The sequence below is a fragment of the Mercenaria mercenaria genome, chromosome 1 (assembly GCF_021730395.1).
Source record: "Mercenaria mercenaria strain notata chromosome 1, MADL_Memer_1, whole genome shotgun sequence".
NCBI classification, from domain to species: domain Eukaryota; kingdom Metazoa; phylum Mollusca; class Bivalvia; order Venerida; family Veneridae; genus Mercenaria; species Mercenaria mercenaria.
In genome coordinates this window covers 78,710,709-78,729,839 of record NC_069361.1, presented here as the reverse complement: position 1 = coordinate 78,729,839, position 19,131 = coordinate 78,710,709, and the positions used below count along the sequence as shown (strand labels likewise).

At 34.1% G+C, this 19,131-nt stretch overlaps 1 protein-coding gene across 3 annotated transcripts in view; it reads right to left on the bottom strand.

The window, feature by feature from the left end:
• Positions 1-3,976: 3,976 nt before the first annotated feature.
• The window catches only part of LOC123532970 (serine palmitoyltransferase 2-like), a 40,983-nt gene continuing 25,828 nt past the window's right edge, over positions 3,977-19,131 (bottom strand). Inside the window, exons 7-13 of one of the 3 annotated variants that reach the window (XM_045314617.2) lie at positions 16,402-16,507; positions 14,885-15,104; positions 13,867-13,993; positions 10,107-10,242; positions 5,862-5,991; positions 5,085-5,198; positions 3,977-4,637 (exon numbers count right to left, since the gene is read on the bottom strand). In XM_045314617.2, the coding sequence (XP_045170552.2) occupies positions 5,085-5,198; positions 5,862-5,991; positions 10,107-10,242; positions 13,867-13,993; positions 14,885-15,104; positions 16,402-16,507 (833 nt within the window). In that variant the 3' untranslated portion in view covers positions 3,977-4,637. Of the gene's footprint in view, positions 4,638-5,084; positions 5,199-5,861; positions 5,992-9,867; positions 10,004-10,106; positions 10,243-13,866; positions 13,994-14,884; positions 15,105-16,401; positions 16,508-19,131 lie in introns of those variants that run through there. The other 2 variants (XM_045314608.2, XR_006682785.2) reach the window with 2 other exon arrangements.

Genomic DNA, 19,131 nt, shown 5'->3' with positions numbered 1-19,131 from the left:
CTGAAAAATATGTTCATTATGTAAATGGCGGTAAATAAATAAATAAAAATATGGTTACACAATGTATATATAAATTATCAAACTATACAACAGGAAAATAAAGGTAAAAATCTATAAAAATTAGATAGTTTGTCTCTATGTATCATTCATGCTATTATGCTGTATGTACATAATGTGATAAAATAAATATGATGTCAGTGAAAAAGCACTGTCGTAACTCCTCTGAAATACAAAGAATTTTCATTTTTAACACGCAAAAAGTCACCTAAAGTATCGTGTAGACAAACAGAAAAGCTGAGCAAAAGTAAGAACTGTGGACCTACTAAGATTGTCATGTACATGAAGAAATTCACTATAATCAGATGTAGGCTTAATATTAGCTGTTTAATGTGTTGACAAAAGTTGATCATTGGTCAGTCATTAAATGTTTTGTCGAAGTATACCTGTAAAGTTCAAGTTCATGACCCCGAAATAGCTAGACTGAAGTATCAGGCTAGTAAGCTAGCAATCTGGCAGAGAATCAATGATATATTATGTATAAAGATATGTATCTAGAATGAAAATAAACATTTAACTGTTCTAGATAGGTAGGTCAGTCCTAAGACTCTCTGAGGCTACAGGCAATTCCTGTATTACCCATTTTTCATTGCTTATGATTATTTGGAGAAAAAAATCTTACTTAAAAATAATTGTGAAGTGATATAACTTATGAGTTATTGATATACGTAAATGCAACAAAAATAGACTCCAGAAATTTTGACCTCCATGCCAAGTGATTCGGAATACTTCTTATGATTAATATGAAAACTTCAAACTACACTCTGTCAATCAACTCTACATTTAGCACTAAATCATCTGTACTATGAATTGAGCTTCAATTATGAAATGAATTTTCACTAAAAGTAAGCTTATGGCAAAAAGAACAAAACTGAAAATGATTTCAACCTACAGTTACCATTTAAGCAATATCAAACTACTAACAAATATCACACATAACACTACAGTCATAACAATAGTCTATATCTGGTGAACAAAATGTTGATTAGAATATGCAACTCCCAAACAAACATTTAATAAACTCAAGCAAAAACAACCCACTTATTTATCAAAGGCTACATTTAAGCATTGTTTCAAAGCATTATAATATACAGTGCACAAACTCAAAAAATAAAAGGTAAGGTTTATTCTCTCTTTTAACAGTCTGTCTAAGCACATATCATCAAATAACTTGAAATGCTTTTATATACAAGCCTCTAACTCTTCTATTAAAGTCCAACAGATAAAATTTTGGGCATATGGTGACTTCCCATCCTTTAATGATGTTGACAAAGAACCCAAAAGCTGAGAGAATTCTGAACATTTTTCATGAATAGGCAGGCACCTGGATAGAACCATCAATTTCCTGTATGTTACATGGCAAGCTTCTACTGCCCCTGATGGGTTTTGAACCCAAAGTTGTGAGTGGCAAGTGATCTGAAGCTGATGACTTTTACCACTCAGCCAGGAAAGTCCCAACATAAACTCTTTAAAGTCTGAACCTATTAGATAAATCAACTCCAACTTTCTTAAACAAAGCGTACATAATATACATTTTGGAAAAAGAGGTTAATGTTGTGAAATTTAGATAAATGGTTGCAAGTTGTATTAGGTATACTGACCTATAAGGGAGGGGCATTCAAATCCTGATAAAGTCGGGGTAGACTTTATAACCTGTTAACGAAATAAACTAAGAGTTAACAGGTTGCGGACTGTCATGCTAAACCATTTGTGTATGCATGAAAAAAAGAGCTATAACGTATGAATGGAATCCTATGTTATTTTAAACATTTTTAGAACACTGAATTAAAAAAAAATTAATGTCCGACTTTACACAAAGTGGTTCAAATTTTTATTATTATAGAAAATCACATGCCACAACATTAAAACAGGTACCGTGTCATATTGTCAAAATCAATAATGCCTCTCTTTTTCACAAAGTGAATTCCAAATTTTATTCCATCGGTAAAATAGACTAAGCAAACACAAATGGTGCACCCCTCAAAGTCAATATAATGACAATAATATAGGCAGTAACACAAGAACTCAAAATTGCAATCGATAAAATAGAAAAAAACAAAGTAGTTATTCATAACACTAACTTTTGTCTGTTGCATCAATCAGCCTCTTACATCCATATTTGCATTAAAACATGTCATGCACTTTCTTGCATTGATTTGCATTGACAAATGATGAAACAAGAGGGCCAAGATGGCCCTAGGTCGCTCACCTAAGAAACACTCCATAACAGTGTAAAACATGTACGACCTAGTGATTTCAAGGAAACAAATATTCCTGACCAATTTTCAATAAGAATGGACTCAAAAAAATGGTCTCATTCTTGCGATAAAACAAGCATTTTCTAAGAAAATGACCTATTTTTGACCCTAGATGACCCATGTTCAAACTCGACCTAGATTTATTATCAAGGCAATCATTCTGACCAAAATTCATCGAAGAACAACTGAAAAATACAGCATCTATCAACATACAGATATTCTTTTCTTTGATTGTGACCAAGTGACCTATTTTGACGCTCAGATGAACCCATATTCAAATTCGATCTAGATTTTCATTAAGCAATCAACCTGACCAAATTCATAAAAATCAATGGAAAAAAAAAGTCTCTATCGCCATACACCCAAAATTTTTCTATAATTTACCTAGTGACCTAGTTTTTGACCCTCAGATAACCCAATTCAAAATCGACCCTAAGATTTCATCAAGACAATCATCTGACCCAAAAAAAAAAATTATTGTCCATACGACAATTGAAAAAATACATCCTCTATTCATACACAAAGTTTTTTCTTCGATTTGACTAGTGACCTAGTTTTGCCCAAGGAAACCAATTTTCGAACTTGGTCTAAATTTCATTCAAGGTAATCAATCCTGACCAAAAATTCATGAAGATCAAATTGAAAAATACACCTCTATGGCATACACAAGGTTTTAGGTGATATGACCTATGACCTAGTTTTGAACCCAGATTGACCCCCTATTCGGAACTCCGCTCTAGATTTCATCAGGATATCATCTGACAAAATTCATGAAGATCAATTGAAAAATACCGCCACAAACACAAACACAAGGATTTATTCTTGATTTGAACCTAGTGACCTAGTTTTTATAGACTCCCGAAAGATGACCCATTGTTCGAACTCGGCCTAGATTTCATCAAGGCTATCATTCTGACCAAAATTCATGAAGAATCATTTGAAAATACAGCCTCTATCGCAAACACAAGGTTTTTCTTTGATTGTGACCTAGTGACCCTAGTTTTAGACCCAAGATGACCTATTTTTCAAACTTGGTCAAAATTTCATCAAGGTAATCATTCTGACCAAAATTCATGAAAGATCAATTGAAAATACAGCCTCTAGGCATACACAAGGTTTTTTAGGGATATACCAGATACCTAATTTTTTGATCCGAGAATGACCTCCATTTTTCGAACTCGGCTTATGATTTCACAAGGTTATCAATCAGACCAATATTCATGAAAATTAATTGAAAAATAAACCGCCCTTCTATCTGCAATACACAAGGTTTTTCTTTGATTTGACCTAGTGACCCTATTTTTGACCCGAGATACCCATTTTCGCTTCGCCAAATAGATATTCATCAAAGTTCTCATTCTGACCAATATTCAAAGAAGATTAAAAATGAAAAAAAAAGGACAGCCTCAATCGCATACACAAGGTTTTTCCTTTGATTTGACCTAGTGACCTGTATTTTGACCCGAGATGACCCATTTCAAACATTGGCCTAAGATTTCATTCCAAGGTTTTCTTTCTGACCAATATTCATGAAGATAATTAAAAATACGCTCATCGCATACACAGCTAAAATGTAGACAAGACGACGAACAGACAGACGACAACGCGGACGCCGGAAGCCGGACATCCGACGGGGCGATCAGAAAAACTCCACACTGAGCATTGCTCAGGTGAGCTAAAAAAAGAAAACATCATTTACTAAGTACCGTAACTGAATAATATAACTGCCAAAATTGTAAGTACATTAATATCACCTGTAAATCCCTAAAAAAAGTGACTCCAATTCATAAATAGACCTGATTATCCAAAATGGAATGTAAATGAAATCTGCAATAGTTTAACACTTTATCAAAAATGTTATACCCTGTAATTTTCTAATTTTGTTAAAGAAACTCATCAAATTGTATCAAAAGTTGAGAGAAATATTTACATCTTCATTTCAATAACAACTTATTTCTCAAGGAAACCATTAATTTGACATGTTCCTCAATAGAAGTTCAACCTTCTTCCTTTCCTGAAATATGATAAATTCAAATCACACAATTTTGTATACAAGTTTACAGGGTACGTTTTGGATGTAATTGTATTGAACAAAATTTTGTAGTCCAAATTCTGTATCCGAGCAACTTGTTTTGCAGGTTTTAGTTTAAAAAAGCCTAGTGAGCTGTCCTACTTCCATTTTCGAGCGAACTGATGAAATTTTGTTGAATACTGGAAACGTGTAATTTCAACAGTAACCTGAACTGTACACCACTTGGAATGTAATGCAGCACAACCTTGTTTGTTGATAAACATAATGTCTATTTAATTCTGTCTATCACTCTGAAAAAAAAAACACAACAAAAACGCAATTATGATTTTGCAGCAAAATTCAGGGTTTATAATTTAAGTTTAGAGATTTTCTGTACTCAAAACACTTGAAATATCCATTATATTATCAATATTATATTCTAAAATTCTAAGCATAAAGCTAACACTAATATGTAAGTCATACTGACATAGTTTCAGGCCATATTTGTGGGTTGTCCCTCATATTGTTATTTCAAATGTGGGCCTTCCCCAAGCTTACTTTAACAACTTTTAAGATTTTTTTTCCCCTCACATGACAACCTTAGCAGGGTTCAAACTCACACAGGTATGAGGCAAATGATTCAAAGGTGGCAACCTTAACCACTCAGCCATCGAGGCCCTCGCTCCTTCTCAAGCCAGCAGGGAAGACTTCCTTATAACTTAAAGAACTGTTTTGCAGTTTTAGTATAAACAGCATACCTAATGTTGTATGATGTTATTAGCATTTTTGTCATCCTCGCACCACTGTGGTAATTCTAGTCGAGAATACTTCAATTTCAGAAGGTCCCCAACCTCATCTATAATTGCCAAAGCCTGAAATTGTAAAGATAAAGCTAAGATAGCATGTCTAAGAAATCTGGATATAAGGTTATGAAACAGAGACTGGAGGTCAGTCTGAGAATGGCCGTTGGTCAATTAAAAAAAAAAAAGTGCCCAAAAAACAGCCAATCAAATGCTAGAATTCTGAAAAGGCTCCATATTCTCAGACCCCGGTATGACTTTAAAAATAAAAAGATAATGTAGGTTTCAGAATATAAACGCACAAATTATCCTAAATTTTGTAATGGGATATGTAACTCATTATCCCTGACCCTGCTAAATTTCTATAATGAACTTGACCATCTTTCAATTTGGATAGTACCATTAACTGTTAAAAAGGGTGCATACCAAAAACATACTGACTGAATGGCAAACAGTGCAGATCATGACCAGACTGCACAGATGTGCAGGCTGATCATGATCTGCACTGGTCGCAAAGGCAGAATCAAACGTATCCAGCATAACAAAGGTTAAGCACATTTGATCAGATACCACATAATAATTTGCTGTTATGATACAGAGTAACATGCAGACACCAATGAAAACTGCACATTCCTGACAATGCTGGCCTAGTAATATTACACCCTACCAAGATAAATATGTTTATGTCATGATTTTTAATTTGTACATGAAATATCCAGTTTATATGAAACAAACCTTATCTACAGTTTCCCGTGTGTGAGCTGCTGAAAGACAGAATCTTGCACGAGATTCTATAATGGGTGTTGCCGGAAATCCAACCACTACTGTGCCAAGGCCACGCTTCAAACACTCTCGGCTAAATGCACTAAAATGAACAGAAATATAAATTCTTAAAATGGCACCTTTCATAAAAGCACACTGTTTGAAGTCAACAATATACAAAATTATCAGCTAATTATGTCTGTGAAATGAAAAGCATCTGCTGATCATGATGAATAAAATAAGGCTACAAAAACAGTGGTCATTAATATCCATTGGGGACAAATTTTCATGGATTTCATGGTTAGATAAATACCAACAAAGGAAGTACTAACTCCATTTATTGTATCTTATGCACTTAAAACCCAGCAATTCATGTTCCCACAATATATATATATTTTTGCCAGAACCATGAAATCTCATGCACACCAAATGAGATGACTTCACAATAACCTTTCTTCTGTAAGCTAAATGCAAATCTTATTTAGGGCTATAAGTAGCAGACAAGGGGGTTCAGCCTTCAAAGTTAAAACAAGTTTCAGACATAATTAGCTGCAGTATCATAATAAATCTAGAAAATTTATAAATGTAATAGGATTTATAAAATATTATATTTAAAGCAAATTAAATAAATTAGGTTAAAATTATATTTTTAAACTTTAATGAATGATAAGATAAAAGAAAACATTATCTAAACATGCTGATAAAAATTACTTCATGCAATTAATTTGTAGCAACAACAGTGTACTAAATGCATATCATATCAGTACGATAATAAAATTTATCTTTTTTTTTTAATATTCCACTTTTTTATAACTTTTAACACAAAATTCATCACATTTGCAATAAAGTACATGTTTACATTTGTTCTGTAGTATACATTTATTGAATGGATTACCATTCAATAGTTGAAACTACTGCCTGAGGTCCAAAGGACTGAGGGCAATAGTACTGACTACTGACCGGAAAGCCATTCAGTAAGTGTTTCATTACATGATATCAGAAATAAATTTGTTAATGTTTTTCTTTAAGTTTGACTTTAGCCAAGCAAAATTTTTGTTGAACTATACACCAGTTAATAGCAAAAACTATGGACTAGCGATTTATATTAACTCATATAGTTATATATATCTCTAGCTGATCTAGAACTGTGCACTACATTTTTTGCCAAAAAAATGAAAACAATATACCTTCAAATTTCAGAGATTTGTTGAACTTACATTTAATTTTTGCAAAATTAATAAAGACCATTTAAAAAGCATGACCTGGGATATTTTCTGTTGATGTGATTTTGCTGCACTGTTAAAAAATGTTAGTGCATGACTATCACCTGGCATTAAGCGTACATGCAGGGTTTATATCTGGCATTATTACATACTCTGTCAAGTTGCAATGGAACCACAATACTCCATTTTTTTTTTTCATTTCGACATCAAAATTTCATACTGGGTATGTGACATCATTTATTACATCACTATATTACATCACTTATATAATGTTGTCATGTTGAAATGTTCATTTACATTGATATTTTTTTTTAATCTTCTCAAGTTTTTAGGACAAAATGTATTTTGTTTATATGTGCAAATGAGTATGTAATCCCAAAGTCATTAGCTATGTATTGAGAAATATGTACCAGTTCTGTGTTAATACAACCTCGACGTTATGTAGTATCTTCACTGCAGAACTTGTGCCTATTTCCTAATACAAAACTAACAGCTTATAATACTTCTCGCTAGCATTGGTTTCACATGCTGTACAAAGCAGTTATTTAAGGTTCTATGCATAATGCTATAACTAGCGTATAAAAAACATTACATGCAACAGTTATTTTCATATATACCAAACCATTAACAGACACACAGTATTAGCATAACAAGCATTATAGTCAATCTTTAATATGTTAATATTGGTACTGTTTTTCATTAATTTGGTACACATTTGAATTCTATCCTCTGTACTAAAACAAAGGCTAAAATCATTGACTCCATTCTGAACATTATCATCATCAACATTGGCCGGCACCTGTGCAGAACCACCAAATTTTCGTAATCCAGTTGGCTGGCTTCCTCACATGAAGAATTCTACATCAGTGAGGGGCTCATTTAAAAGGGTATCTTGTTTCGTTCTGTTGAATTTAATGCAATTATCTACAATATTTCATATATATATATAAGTGCTCTACCTAAATTAACCAATGAACAACAAAATAAACAGTAGTGACAACTTTCAAACATGAAATGGCTAAGAAGAATGAATGTCTCTAGATGTACTGTCTTCAGTGACTCATTATAGAGTACACCTTTGCTCAGGATTTGGACCTAAAACCTCTTGATCAGAGCACAAAAACGACACAGCTCACCCGGCAGGCTATACCAATCGTGATAAAATTGATCAGATATAGACATTTTGCATCAAAAAAATTATTTGACTACTTAAATCAATTAAGTCAAAATATAATTATGTAATTATGGTGTTAAAGTCTGACTATAATGTCTGCAGCAAAATGTTTGAAGGTTAATAACACAATAAAAATGTACGCTTGGTAACTAGTCTATATCAAGTTTGTGGTTTACTTTTTTCAGTAAACCATGTTACTTGCATGGAGGGTGTCTTCTTGGTGCTCACTTATTGCAGACATTAAAAAAAGATATAAATCAATGTAAAAAGATAGTTAAATGTTGACAACTTTATTTCAATCAGGACATTTACTGATGTTTTAAAAGACTATGTGTGAAACCAAAGGAATATTGACATAAGTTGAATTTCTTACATTAAACAACGGATACGAGTAAGACTTTCTTCATAACCAAAGGTATTTTTTTTTCGAGGAAACATCAGTACATGAACATAATATATATGACACTGACAAGACTTGCAAGACAAGATTACTAATTCCTGGCCTTATATACTTCACGGACAACTGCTTAAGTATCACGTTAACGTCGCCATTGAAACACATGTCATGCCATAAGGGTAATATGAAGAAATCTCAAGTATTCAAAATGCTGGACTTTACAAAAAAAAATGTAGCAAGCCACAATCAGACCATCTGTAAGTCTAAGGGGATACCTTACTTAGACACGAAATAATTTAAAATGGCAGGACTAAACCAAATTTTTACAACTTACGATATAAACAAAATAAATGTTCAAAAGCAATAGAATTTAGCTGTCAATGCATACAGAATCCTTTCTTTTTTTTTTTTCTTTTTAATGTTACAGATTTTAATTATAAAATTTCATTCTTGTATGATTGCAGATTAATACATCTTAACAAAAATGCAACATTTTTTGCTTATAACTTCATAGGTTGTTTTTATCCTCAGTGCTAAAGAGTCACTTCTAACTAAAAAAATTAAGCTGATAAACAAAAATGTACAAAAAGGTAAGTCTGTGGTCTGACAAACAGACAGAACAACTGCTTAGCTAACAAAAGAAAAAGAAGCTGCCTGTTAACTTTTTTATTGCTAAATTACAAAAAAAAATATGTCAGAATCTAATTTATTTTCATCGTAATATCTTTTTAATTGTGAAACATTTTGCCTAACAATGTGCAAGAAATAAGAAATGATGACAATGGGTTCAAGGTTATTAAATTAAGTTAGAAACCAGTCTAAAATCTAAAGCATCTGACTGGTTGATTCTAAGCCCAGTCTTGAATTTGACCAATGAAAAATTTGCATTCTGAGACTGGTCTCCAAACTCAGCTTTATAACCTTGAAGCCAGATGAAGAAGTTCACCATGAAACAAAGAGATGTATAAACAGTATCATCATTTACAAAAATCAAGGGTCAATCGCAAAACCATCATATGTGTACATAACTTTCTTAAGAAATGAAATAATTTTTGCGATCCACCCTTACAATGTGCAAGATTAAGAACTGTTTAAAAGAAAGCCCTCAAGTCCAAAGCAGTTGGGGCAGGGGTTGTCTGCTCTCAGCCTTGTGCGGCCAAACTAAACTATACCATAGTGACTTACGCTATCTTAGCCGGCATAAAAAGTAGAAGGGGCACCACAGGGGAATCTTTATTCCCGTAAATTATGAAACCCATCTCGTGCAGACGTCTTCTAAAGTATCGGCAATTCTGTTTCAACTGCTCAATCCGCCGACTGCCTGTAATATTAATTCTAACACATTTACTCTCCGTGAAACTACAAAATCTGTGGAAAGATTCTACTTGTATATTTACAGCATGCTTCTGTAAATGAAAACCTACCCAACTTTCGACGGGTAATAGATGAGTAGAGGCACCACGGGGGAGTCTTTATTTCCGTAGATTATAAAACCTTTTTCATGGAGTCTACGTCGAAAATAGCGGACATTGTCTTTTAACTGTTGAATACGTCTAAAGCCTGAAGAGATTACAGTAGTTAATTCTTAAAACAAAAGTTCAAAATTCACCCATGCCCTATGTTAGCAGTGAATACGTCAAAAAACAACCTTAGCCAAGATTTACTTAAAACAGTTTTATCTGCATTTACTTGAAGTCACAATGAACATTTACTTAAAAGCACTATGGGCATTTAATTTACTATTTATCTTTAAAGAAGGTAGGAGTCATGCTTCAAAAAATTTAGTTTATAAAACATTTTGAAAACTGCAAGAAGTAATAAATTTTATCCCATTATTCAAACACATTATTCAGCAGATATTCAAAGCTGATAAAAGCTCTTAGAAGCAAACTAAACATGCAATTTATTACATTCCAATGAACAAAAATATGGAAAAACAAGAGCTGTCTCCATAGGATGACACATGCCCCCCGATGGCACTTTGAATGAATAGTTATGGCCGATGTTAGAGTTTAGGACCTTTGACCTACGGAGCTGGGTCTTGCGCGCAACACGTCATCTTACTGTGTCACACATTCATGCGTAGTTATTTTAAAATCCATGCATGAATGACAAAGATATGAACCGGACACGCCCATCAATGCGCTATCATGAAAAATGACCTTTAACGTCCAAGTGTGACCTTGACCTTTGAGCTACGGACCTGCGTCTTGCGCATGACACGTCGTCTTACTGTGGTACACATTCATGCCAAGTTATTTGAAAATCCATCCATCGATGACAAAGATATGGACCGGACACGCCCATCAATGCACTATCCTTTAACGTCTAAGTGTGACCCTGACCTTTGAGCTACGGACCTGGGTCTTGTGTGCGACAGGTCGTCTTACTGTGCCACACATTCATGCCAAGTTATTTGAAAATCTATCCATCGATGACAAAGATATGGACCGGACACGCCCATCAATGCACTATCCTTTAAAGTCTAAGTGTGACCTTGACCTTTGAGCTACGGACCTGGGTCTTGCGCGCGACACGTCGTCTTACTGTGGTACACATTCATGCCAAGTTATTTGAAAATCCATCCATCGATGACAAAGATATGGACCGAACACGCCCATCAATGCACTATCCTTTAACGTCTAAGTGTGACCTTAACCTTTGAGCTACGGACCTGGGTCTTGCGCGCTACACGTCGTCTTACTGTGGTACACATTCATGCCAAGTTATTTGAAAATCCATCCATCGATGACAAAGATATGGACCGGACACGAAAATTGCGGACAGACAGACAGACTGACGGACCGACAGACGGTTCAAAAACTATATGCCTCCCTTTGGGGGCATAAAAATCAGCAAAAGAAATATATAAAATTGCAATAAAATTTTATTATGTCATATACATTGATGAACATATTTATATCTAGAAGCTCAAAATACTTAAAACATTAGTATGATCACTGCAAATCTCACTCTAGATACAGTCAAATGGGAAGAATAAAATGAGCCACGCCATGAGAAAATCAACATAGTGCGTTTGCGACCAGCATGGATCCAGACCAGCCTGCGCATCCATAAGTCTGGTCAGGATCCATGCTGTTTGCTTTCAAAGCCTATTGCAATTAGAGAAACCATTAGCGAACAGCATGGATTCTGACCAGACTGCGCGGATGGTCTGGATCCATGCTGCTTGCAAATGCACTATGTTGATTTTCTCATGGCGCGGCTCAAATGGCGTGATGTTGGTAATATTTTTCTAAAGCTAATTTGAGAAAGCACCCATTCACTTTATGTAAGCCCTATCCTCCAGCTGTAAAACTGCTCTAACTCTGAAGATGAGTATAGTTAGGCATTTTCTGTCAATATGTCTTTATAAATGTAAAAATGCCAACATAATACAACAGAACATAATGATGCGTCATTAAAACAATTCTTTTGGAGTAGGAGCGTGAGGAGAATACTTTAATGACTTTAATCTTTAATTATGTTGTATTTAAGGGGCCTCTGAACATGTTTGTCGTGATAAGGGCACTACATAAACCTAGTATAATATATGTCAGATTTTGTCAAGCAGAGCTTTCACTCTTCATGTACTTCTATTACAGAAGACACATTAGTTTAGCAGTTACATTTAAGCAAGTGAAATCTTGATAAAGACGAGAGAGAAGAGACTACAGTCCTGTATTTAAAGAGTGCGTATATAAGCTGGATTCAGTGATGCTAGCAAAGTGTACTATAGAACACTATCATTGAGCAAAGACAGTACTGAGACTGGTAAAAACCTGTCAAGCTATACAATTTAAGAAAATCAAAGTTTCATTGTTTAAATGCTTTCATTTTTCTTTTGTCTACTAATTAACTGCAAGATTCAGTACAAAACTGTATCAATGTAAATTGGCATTGCCTACTTGAGTTCCCATTTTGTAGGATTCCCCCCCCCCCCACCACCCTCATCTACTGGTATTCATAATCAAACTTTGGTTTCCATTTTTAAATTTACTGCAAACTGGCATTAACACACAATTCACCATTTCTGTTCATTCTTTCTCAACAGATGTCCAATTTTAAAAGTCTTTTTTCAGTGCTATTGAAGGTTAGTTAAGGCTTTTTATACATTTCTTCCAAGAAGGTAAACATTCTTTTTTCTTAAATGTTTGTCTCATTTTATTAGGTTAAATCTCAATTTTTACATTAGCAAATTCTGTTACATATACAGGAATTCTCATTTAGATTTAAGGTACTTTTTTTAGGTCAAATAATTTTCATGTATGATCCAAAACAAAGTACTCATCTATTACATTTAAAAATTTGTAATCCATGAATATCTATCGCTACAAAACAGCAAATTAGGCAAAAACCATAAAATGTTAAGCTACCAAAGTTTGAAAGATTTCAGAGTATTTGGATTGCCCCTATTCATCTACTTAGATGTTATTTTCATCTAAAATCATGTGTATTAACAGTGAAAGCATTTTCTTGCATACCATTTTTCTTCCCATAGCAGAACAGTGCTACCAAACTGACTACCAATCTTCATCATGTCCTATATTTACGATATATTGCACAAATTTATAGGCTTATGTAACACAAAAATCTTACAAAGGCGGTTATTGGTTTTATTATATTTCTTCAATTATTTGAAGAATAAGGTATGCAAGAAAAACTTATCACTGGCTGTAGGTGCAGAGGAGAATATCCGACTTTTAGAGAACAAGATTTTGTGTTAACTCGACAGAGACTGATCACAGCCTACACATTACCCCTCCAGCCGGAATAATCCCATCAGCACCAACAACCAGTGAATGATTGTTATGCTCTATCCCAAGATGGAAATAAGACATTGTTTTTTTTTAATTAATAAACAAAAATACAAAATATATTTATGAGAAAATTATTAAAGCAGGAAAAATACCAAACAAAATTAATGCATAAATCAGATTTATATGGTTTAAATACGAGAACAATATCAAAGCAGAGAAAAAAAATTACAGATTCGAAAATTTTTATCAGTAAAGTACATGTCATAAAGGAAATAAACTGATAGAGATTTTAGAAACATACTTGAGCCGTGCCATGAGAAAACTAACATAGTGGCTTTGTGACCAGCATGGATCCAGACCAGCCTGTGCATTCAGCTGGTCGCAAAGCCACTATGTTGGTTTTCTCATGGCACGGCTCACTTACCTTCGTTAGTGCCGTCAAGGCCCATGATAATTCTCATTGATGTAATAATTTGTTGAGCAACCGGTGGCTGCATTGTTGGACTGTATATAGCCGCATGTGAGTGACATCGTAAGTGGTTTATTAATTTCTGTCGGGGGTAAAAATGACATTAAAAACTTTATGTTTAGTCTACTACTTAGAAATTTTGGAAATCATTCAGTTAATCACTTAGACTGTTGCTTTTTAATGCACTTGTGACCTCTTACGAGTATTAAGACATTATGATAACTTAAAATGAATTGGAAATCTTGGAAAATAAGGAGTGTTGCAAAACAGTAGAATCTTTACAAAAATCCTCCTCAAACTATTTTCTTGTAAATCATAATTTTAGAGTATTAGCTTACTTTAAACCTAAATACTTTACATCAATTGCTTCCTGGACAAACATTGACAAGTTTGTTTATTCTTTTTAAGTATTTCAGTAACGATGGATAGTTAACCTTACCAGTGTTCCTGGATCCAGTACCAGTACTAACCTGTTCTCCACAAGTAACTGCCAACTTTTATCGTCAACCAGAGATGAAGGACGAATGATTTCTGATATGAGCTGCACCATGAGAAAACAAACATAGTGCATTTGTGTTCAGCATAGATCCAGACCAGCCTGCGCATCCATGCAGTCCGGTCAGAATCCATACTGTTCGCTTTCAAACCCATTTGCAATCAGAGAAACCATTAGCAAACAGTGTGCATCCTGACCAGACAGCGCAGATGCGCAGGCTGGTCTGGACCCATGCTGGTCACAAATGCATTATGTTGGTTTTCTTATGGTGCAGCTCATATAATGTCTTCTATCAAACAGTCACACAGAGGATATGCCTTAATTAGGAAATAAGCTTGTGATCCTATGATCTGTAAAACTATGGGCTTTTTTCTACAGAGCTAATTAGGGAGGATAGCATGGTAAGTCACTGTGGTCAAATTCTGCTATCATCAGGATTTAAACCCAAAGCTGAAAACTGAAAAACTATATCCTTACCTTTGTACCCCCAATATAACCCCCAGCAGAACCGAAACTTTTAGTAAATGTTCCCATCATAATATCTATTTCTTTGGGGTCAATTCCAAAATAATCCACTACTCCACGGCCCCTCGGGCCCATAGCTCCCACACTATGTGCCTCGTCTAAATATATGTAAGTCTTGTATTTCTTTTTTAATCTTAAAACTTCTGGTAAACACACAACTGATCCTTCCATACTGAAATGAAAAAAAGAATAGAAACAATTTTACTGCACCTGACACCACTTTCAAACAGAAATTCAAGCATTTGTTTTTTTTAAGACGAAATAGAATTTACTAGGGTAACTTGAAGTAACAGTATGAAAACAAAGATCAACCTTGTGCAAACTTATTTTCCTCAGCAAAAATTCTTTATGCAAATTTATATATAATTACAGATTATAAACTGCCAACCAGCCATGGAGGACAATTTTTTTAGACAGACAGTCCTATATTCTCCTTACTTTGCTGTCAGGGAAGGCTCCCTCTATATGCATAAATACGCTTACATATAAAAACTTACTTCAACTATCAGCTTATTATCAACACCTTGCATTGTATTAAACATGATCATTTTTACGCAGTGCCTGTATAATTTTATAATATTCGAGGATTCAATCCTTGTTTTATGTGAAATCTTGTGAGCTCTTTCCATTTACTTTTATGCAGAGACAGGCCAAGAAAGGCCCTGAACGTTATGCTTTTTGTACTATATGCACATTTATTTTGCAAAAAAATCTTCCCCTTATGGCCATTCAAGTCTCTACGATCTGCTCTTATAATAAGAGCTGTCGGAGTACAGCAATGCTCGGCTATTCAAAGCCTTGTAAATGGAAAGCATATAAAACTCAGAAAAAAAGGGGCATAGTTTTGTAAAAATACAAGAGTCATGGAACCTGTACAATGCATGTCAGCTCATCACAGTGGACAAGTGTATAAAGTTTCAATCCATTCTCATTAATAAGTACTGAGACACCAGTTTATATGCAAAAACTTAACTAAAAGTTCCTAAGTCGAAAAAAAGGGCATAATTATGTTTAAAAGCAAAACAAAGTTATGGAACCTGTGCAATGCAAGTCAGTTTATCAGTGAATAAACGTATGAATTTTCAATCCATTCTCACCGAGACAATAGCTTATAAACAAAAACTAAACCAAATCAGTACACCGACGCTGACGCACAGGCAGGTCCATTAGCTTCACCTATTCTTCAAATAGTTGAGTCAAAAATGTTAATCGCCTATGATATTGTGAAATCAATAAAATTCATAATGGACTAATTTTCAAGGACTTCACACTTTCTGTCAATAAAAAAACAAACAAGCTTATGTCCCATTCATTTCAGCTTCAGAAGTAGAAATCCACAAATTTTTATCCCCACTAAATAGCCATTTCGACCAAAAACCACTCAATTTCCTGCCCATGATATTAAATGATTTTCACAGTAATTACCTTTAAGAAGCATTACCATTATGAAATGAGTTCAGTGTATATACCTGTAAACACCTTCAACAACTATGAGAATTTTTTTCCATGGTCTGTGATTTCTTGGCTGACCGTGCACAACAGCTGCTCGTAATTTTTTTTCTAAATCTACCATATCTGCAACAGAAATAAACAATTACAGTAATGTCTTGTCCAAATCTATTATAAACAAGAGCACGGCCTATGGGTGCCATCGCTAGTCTGCAAGTGCTGGACAATATGTAAGAAAAGAGTTATAGTGAAGATACAAAAAGGGCCATAATTCTGACAAAATGCAGGTTAGAGCAGGGCTTATGGTTCTTGGTCTACACAGTTCCCTAATGATGATAAACAAGTGTGCAAAGTTTCAAAGCAGTAGCTCTTACAGTTTTTGAGAAAAGGTGGACATAAACAAACAATTTAACCAAGAAACTCAAATTTTCAAACAATTTAACCAAGAAACTCAAATTTTCTAAGTACAAAACGGGCCAAAAATTTTACACATTGCATATCAGAGTTATGGTTCTTGGCCTACATAGTCCCCTAATGATAATAAACAAGTGTGCAAAGTTTCAAAGCTGTAGCTCTTACAGTTTTTGAGAAAAGATGGACCTAAACAAAAAGGGCCAAAAGTTTTACAAATTGCATATCAGAGTTATGGTTTTTGGCCTACATATTCCCCTAATGATAATAAACAAGTGTTTCAAAGTTTCAAAGCTGTAGCTCTTACAGTTTTTGATAAAAGGTGGACCTAAACAAAGATTTTAACTAACGCCGACGAAAATACCTTTTTCAAAAATCAGACGAGATAAAAACACTATTTAAAGAGTTTAACAACAATATCCATCCATATAAAATATATTTTATTTAATGGTAATTGTTTGTTGGTGTCTTTTAAAGCTTTATTTTCAAAAACAAATGATGCAGCATGTGCTGTATATCTCTTAATGTTATCTTTGACATGCCCTTCCTACTGTGTCAACAACAGTCCAATTCATCGCAAAACAGAAATCATCAACTTTCCAATTGGCACAAATCTGGATGAAAATTTTCTAAGTCTGTAAAAAGATCTGTAGAGAGTAATATTTACTGGAAATATATAGACCCAAACCTCTCCCCAAACTTCCTGAAATAGTTTGCTTTTCCCCTCCTCAGGAAGGAAATTTCACCTTTTTGTGTGGACCAGATGTTAGTGATCAATTTCTTAACAAAACAAAAGCCCGGGACACACTTCATTACTGCAAATTCTTGATATTTATAAACTGGTAATGAATCAATGATGATTGAAATCTGATCGATTTATTTTTTTTTTTACTTTGAAAAACTGCACCTTCTAACAGATACTGAAGTTCTGCACCACTCCCCACACAACTCTCCCCACCCATCACCACACACACTCTTTCAAATGATACTGATCTTCATGGTCAAAAGGTTGTTTGTGCTATGTAACAGTTCCACACGTTCAGCAACAATCATCAATATCGAACAATCTTTTCCCAGATATTCATGAATTGATAAGACTAATTGCTTTAACAATATTACTGTGCACAATACTTATGAATATTTTATCACTCCCTTCCTTTATCAAGTGCCAGTTTCAATGAAAGTCAATAGTGAAATGTTTAGCTCTGAGCAGAGTCAATTTGCATTCAGGTTCCATGACTATGTAAATGTGAAACACAGTGAAAAATTCATGATATATTGATGGCAAAACATACTTGCAGCAAAAGGATATCACGATAAATATGACCTGTGTCAACCCTCACCTCCAACATTCTGTGTGTGACCTTCACCTTTAAGCTAGCAGCATTACTGTCAGTTACAACTGACCATCTCCTTGTAGCACTGATGAGCCATATATTTTTTTTAAATCATATTATGCAGAACAAAGAAAGGGAAATGTCAGTAAAAAAAAAGATGAGAAATCTGACCTCTTATCCTGACCATGACCTTCAAAATGAACTCAAAGTCATGGTGTGATTAGAGAAAAATATGTATTTCCTATGGAAGCCCTGTAGAGACAATTGACTTCCGTACTTCCTACTTTTAATTTCTGACTTCTGCACTTCTTACTTGCAAGTTCTCAACTTCTTACTTCACACTTCTTACATCTAACTTCCTCACTTCTGACTTTCACCTTTCCAACCTCTTACTTTAAACTTCCTCACTTCTAAGTAACTTAAAGTTCTAACTACCTCGCTTCCGACTACTAACTTCCAATTTCTTCACTTCTAACTTATAATTTCCAAACTTCTCATTTCTTACTTACAGTTTCCATACTTCTTACTTCTAATTTATTGACTTCTGATTTACAACTTCCACACTTCTTACATCTAGCTTCCCCACTTTTGACCTCTAACTTCCACCCAGTCATCTTTGTACCAAAGCAAAAAAATCTATCTTTAGGAAATTTTACAATATTTTTATCAATAGGCTGTTATTAACCCAGAAAAATATTCTTACGGTAAGATTCTTACATTCTTACATCAAATGTAATCAAAACAATCATTTTCGAAATTTTGTGACCCAAAATTTCTGGGTTTTACTAATAAGAATCTTTTTATGGATAAATAATCATTAGTAAAGCCATAGGAAATCTAAGTTGTCACATATCAATTTTAATAAATACTATTACATATCCTAGATAATGAACTTGTTTACGTAGTTGATAAGGAAGTCCTTGGTTAAATAAAACAAATACTCAGGTACATAATAGACAGTTTGCACTGGTTCAATCAATTTTAACATGGCAGAAAGAAATA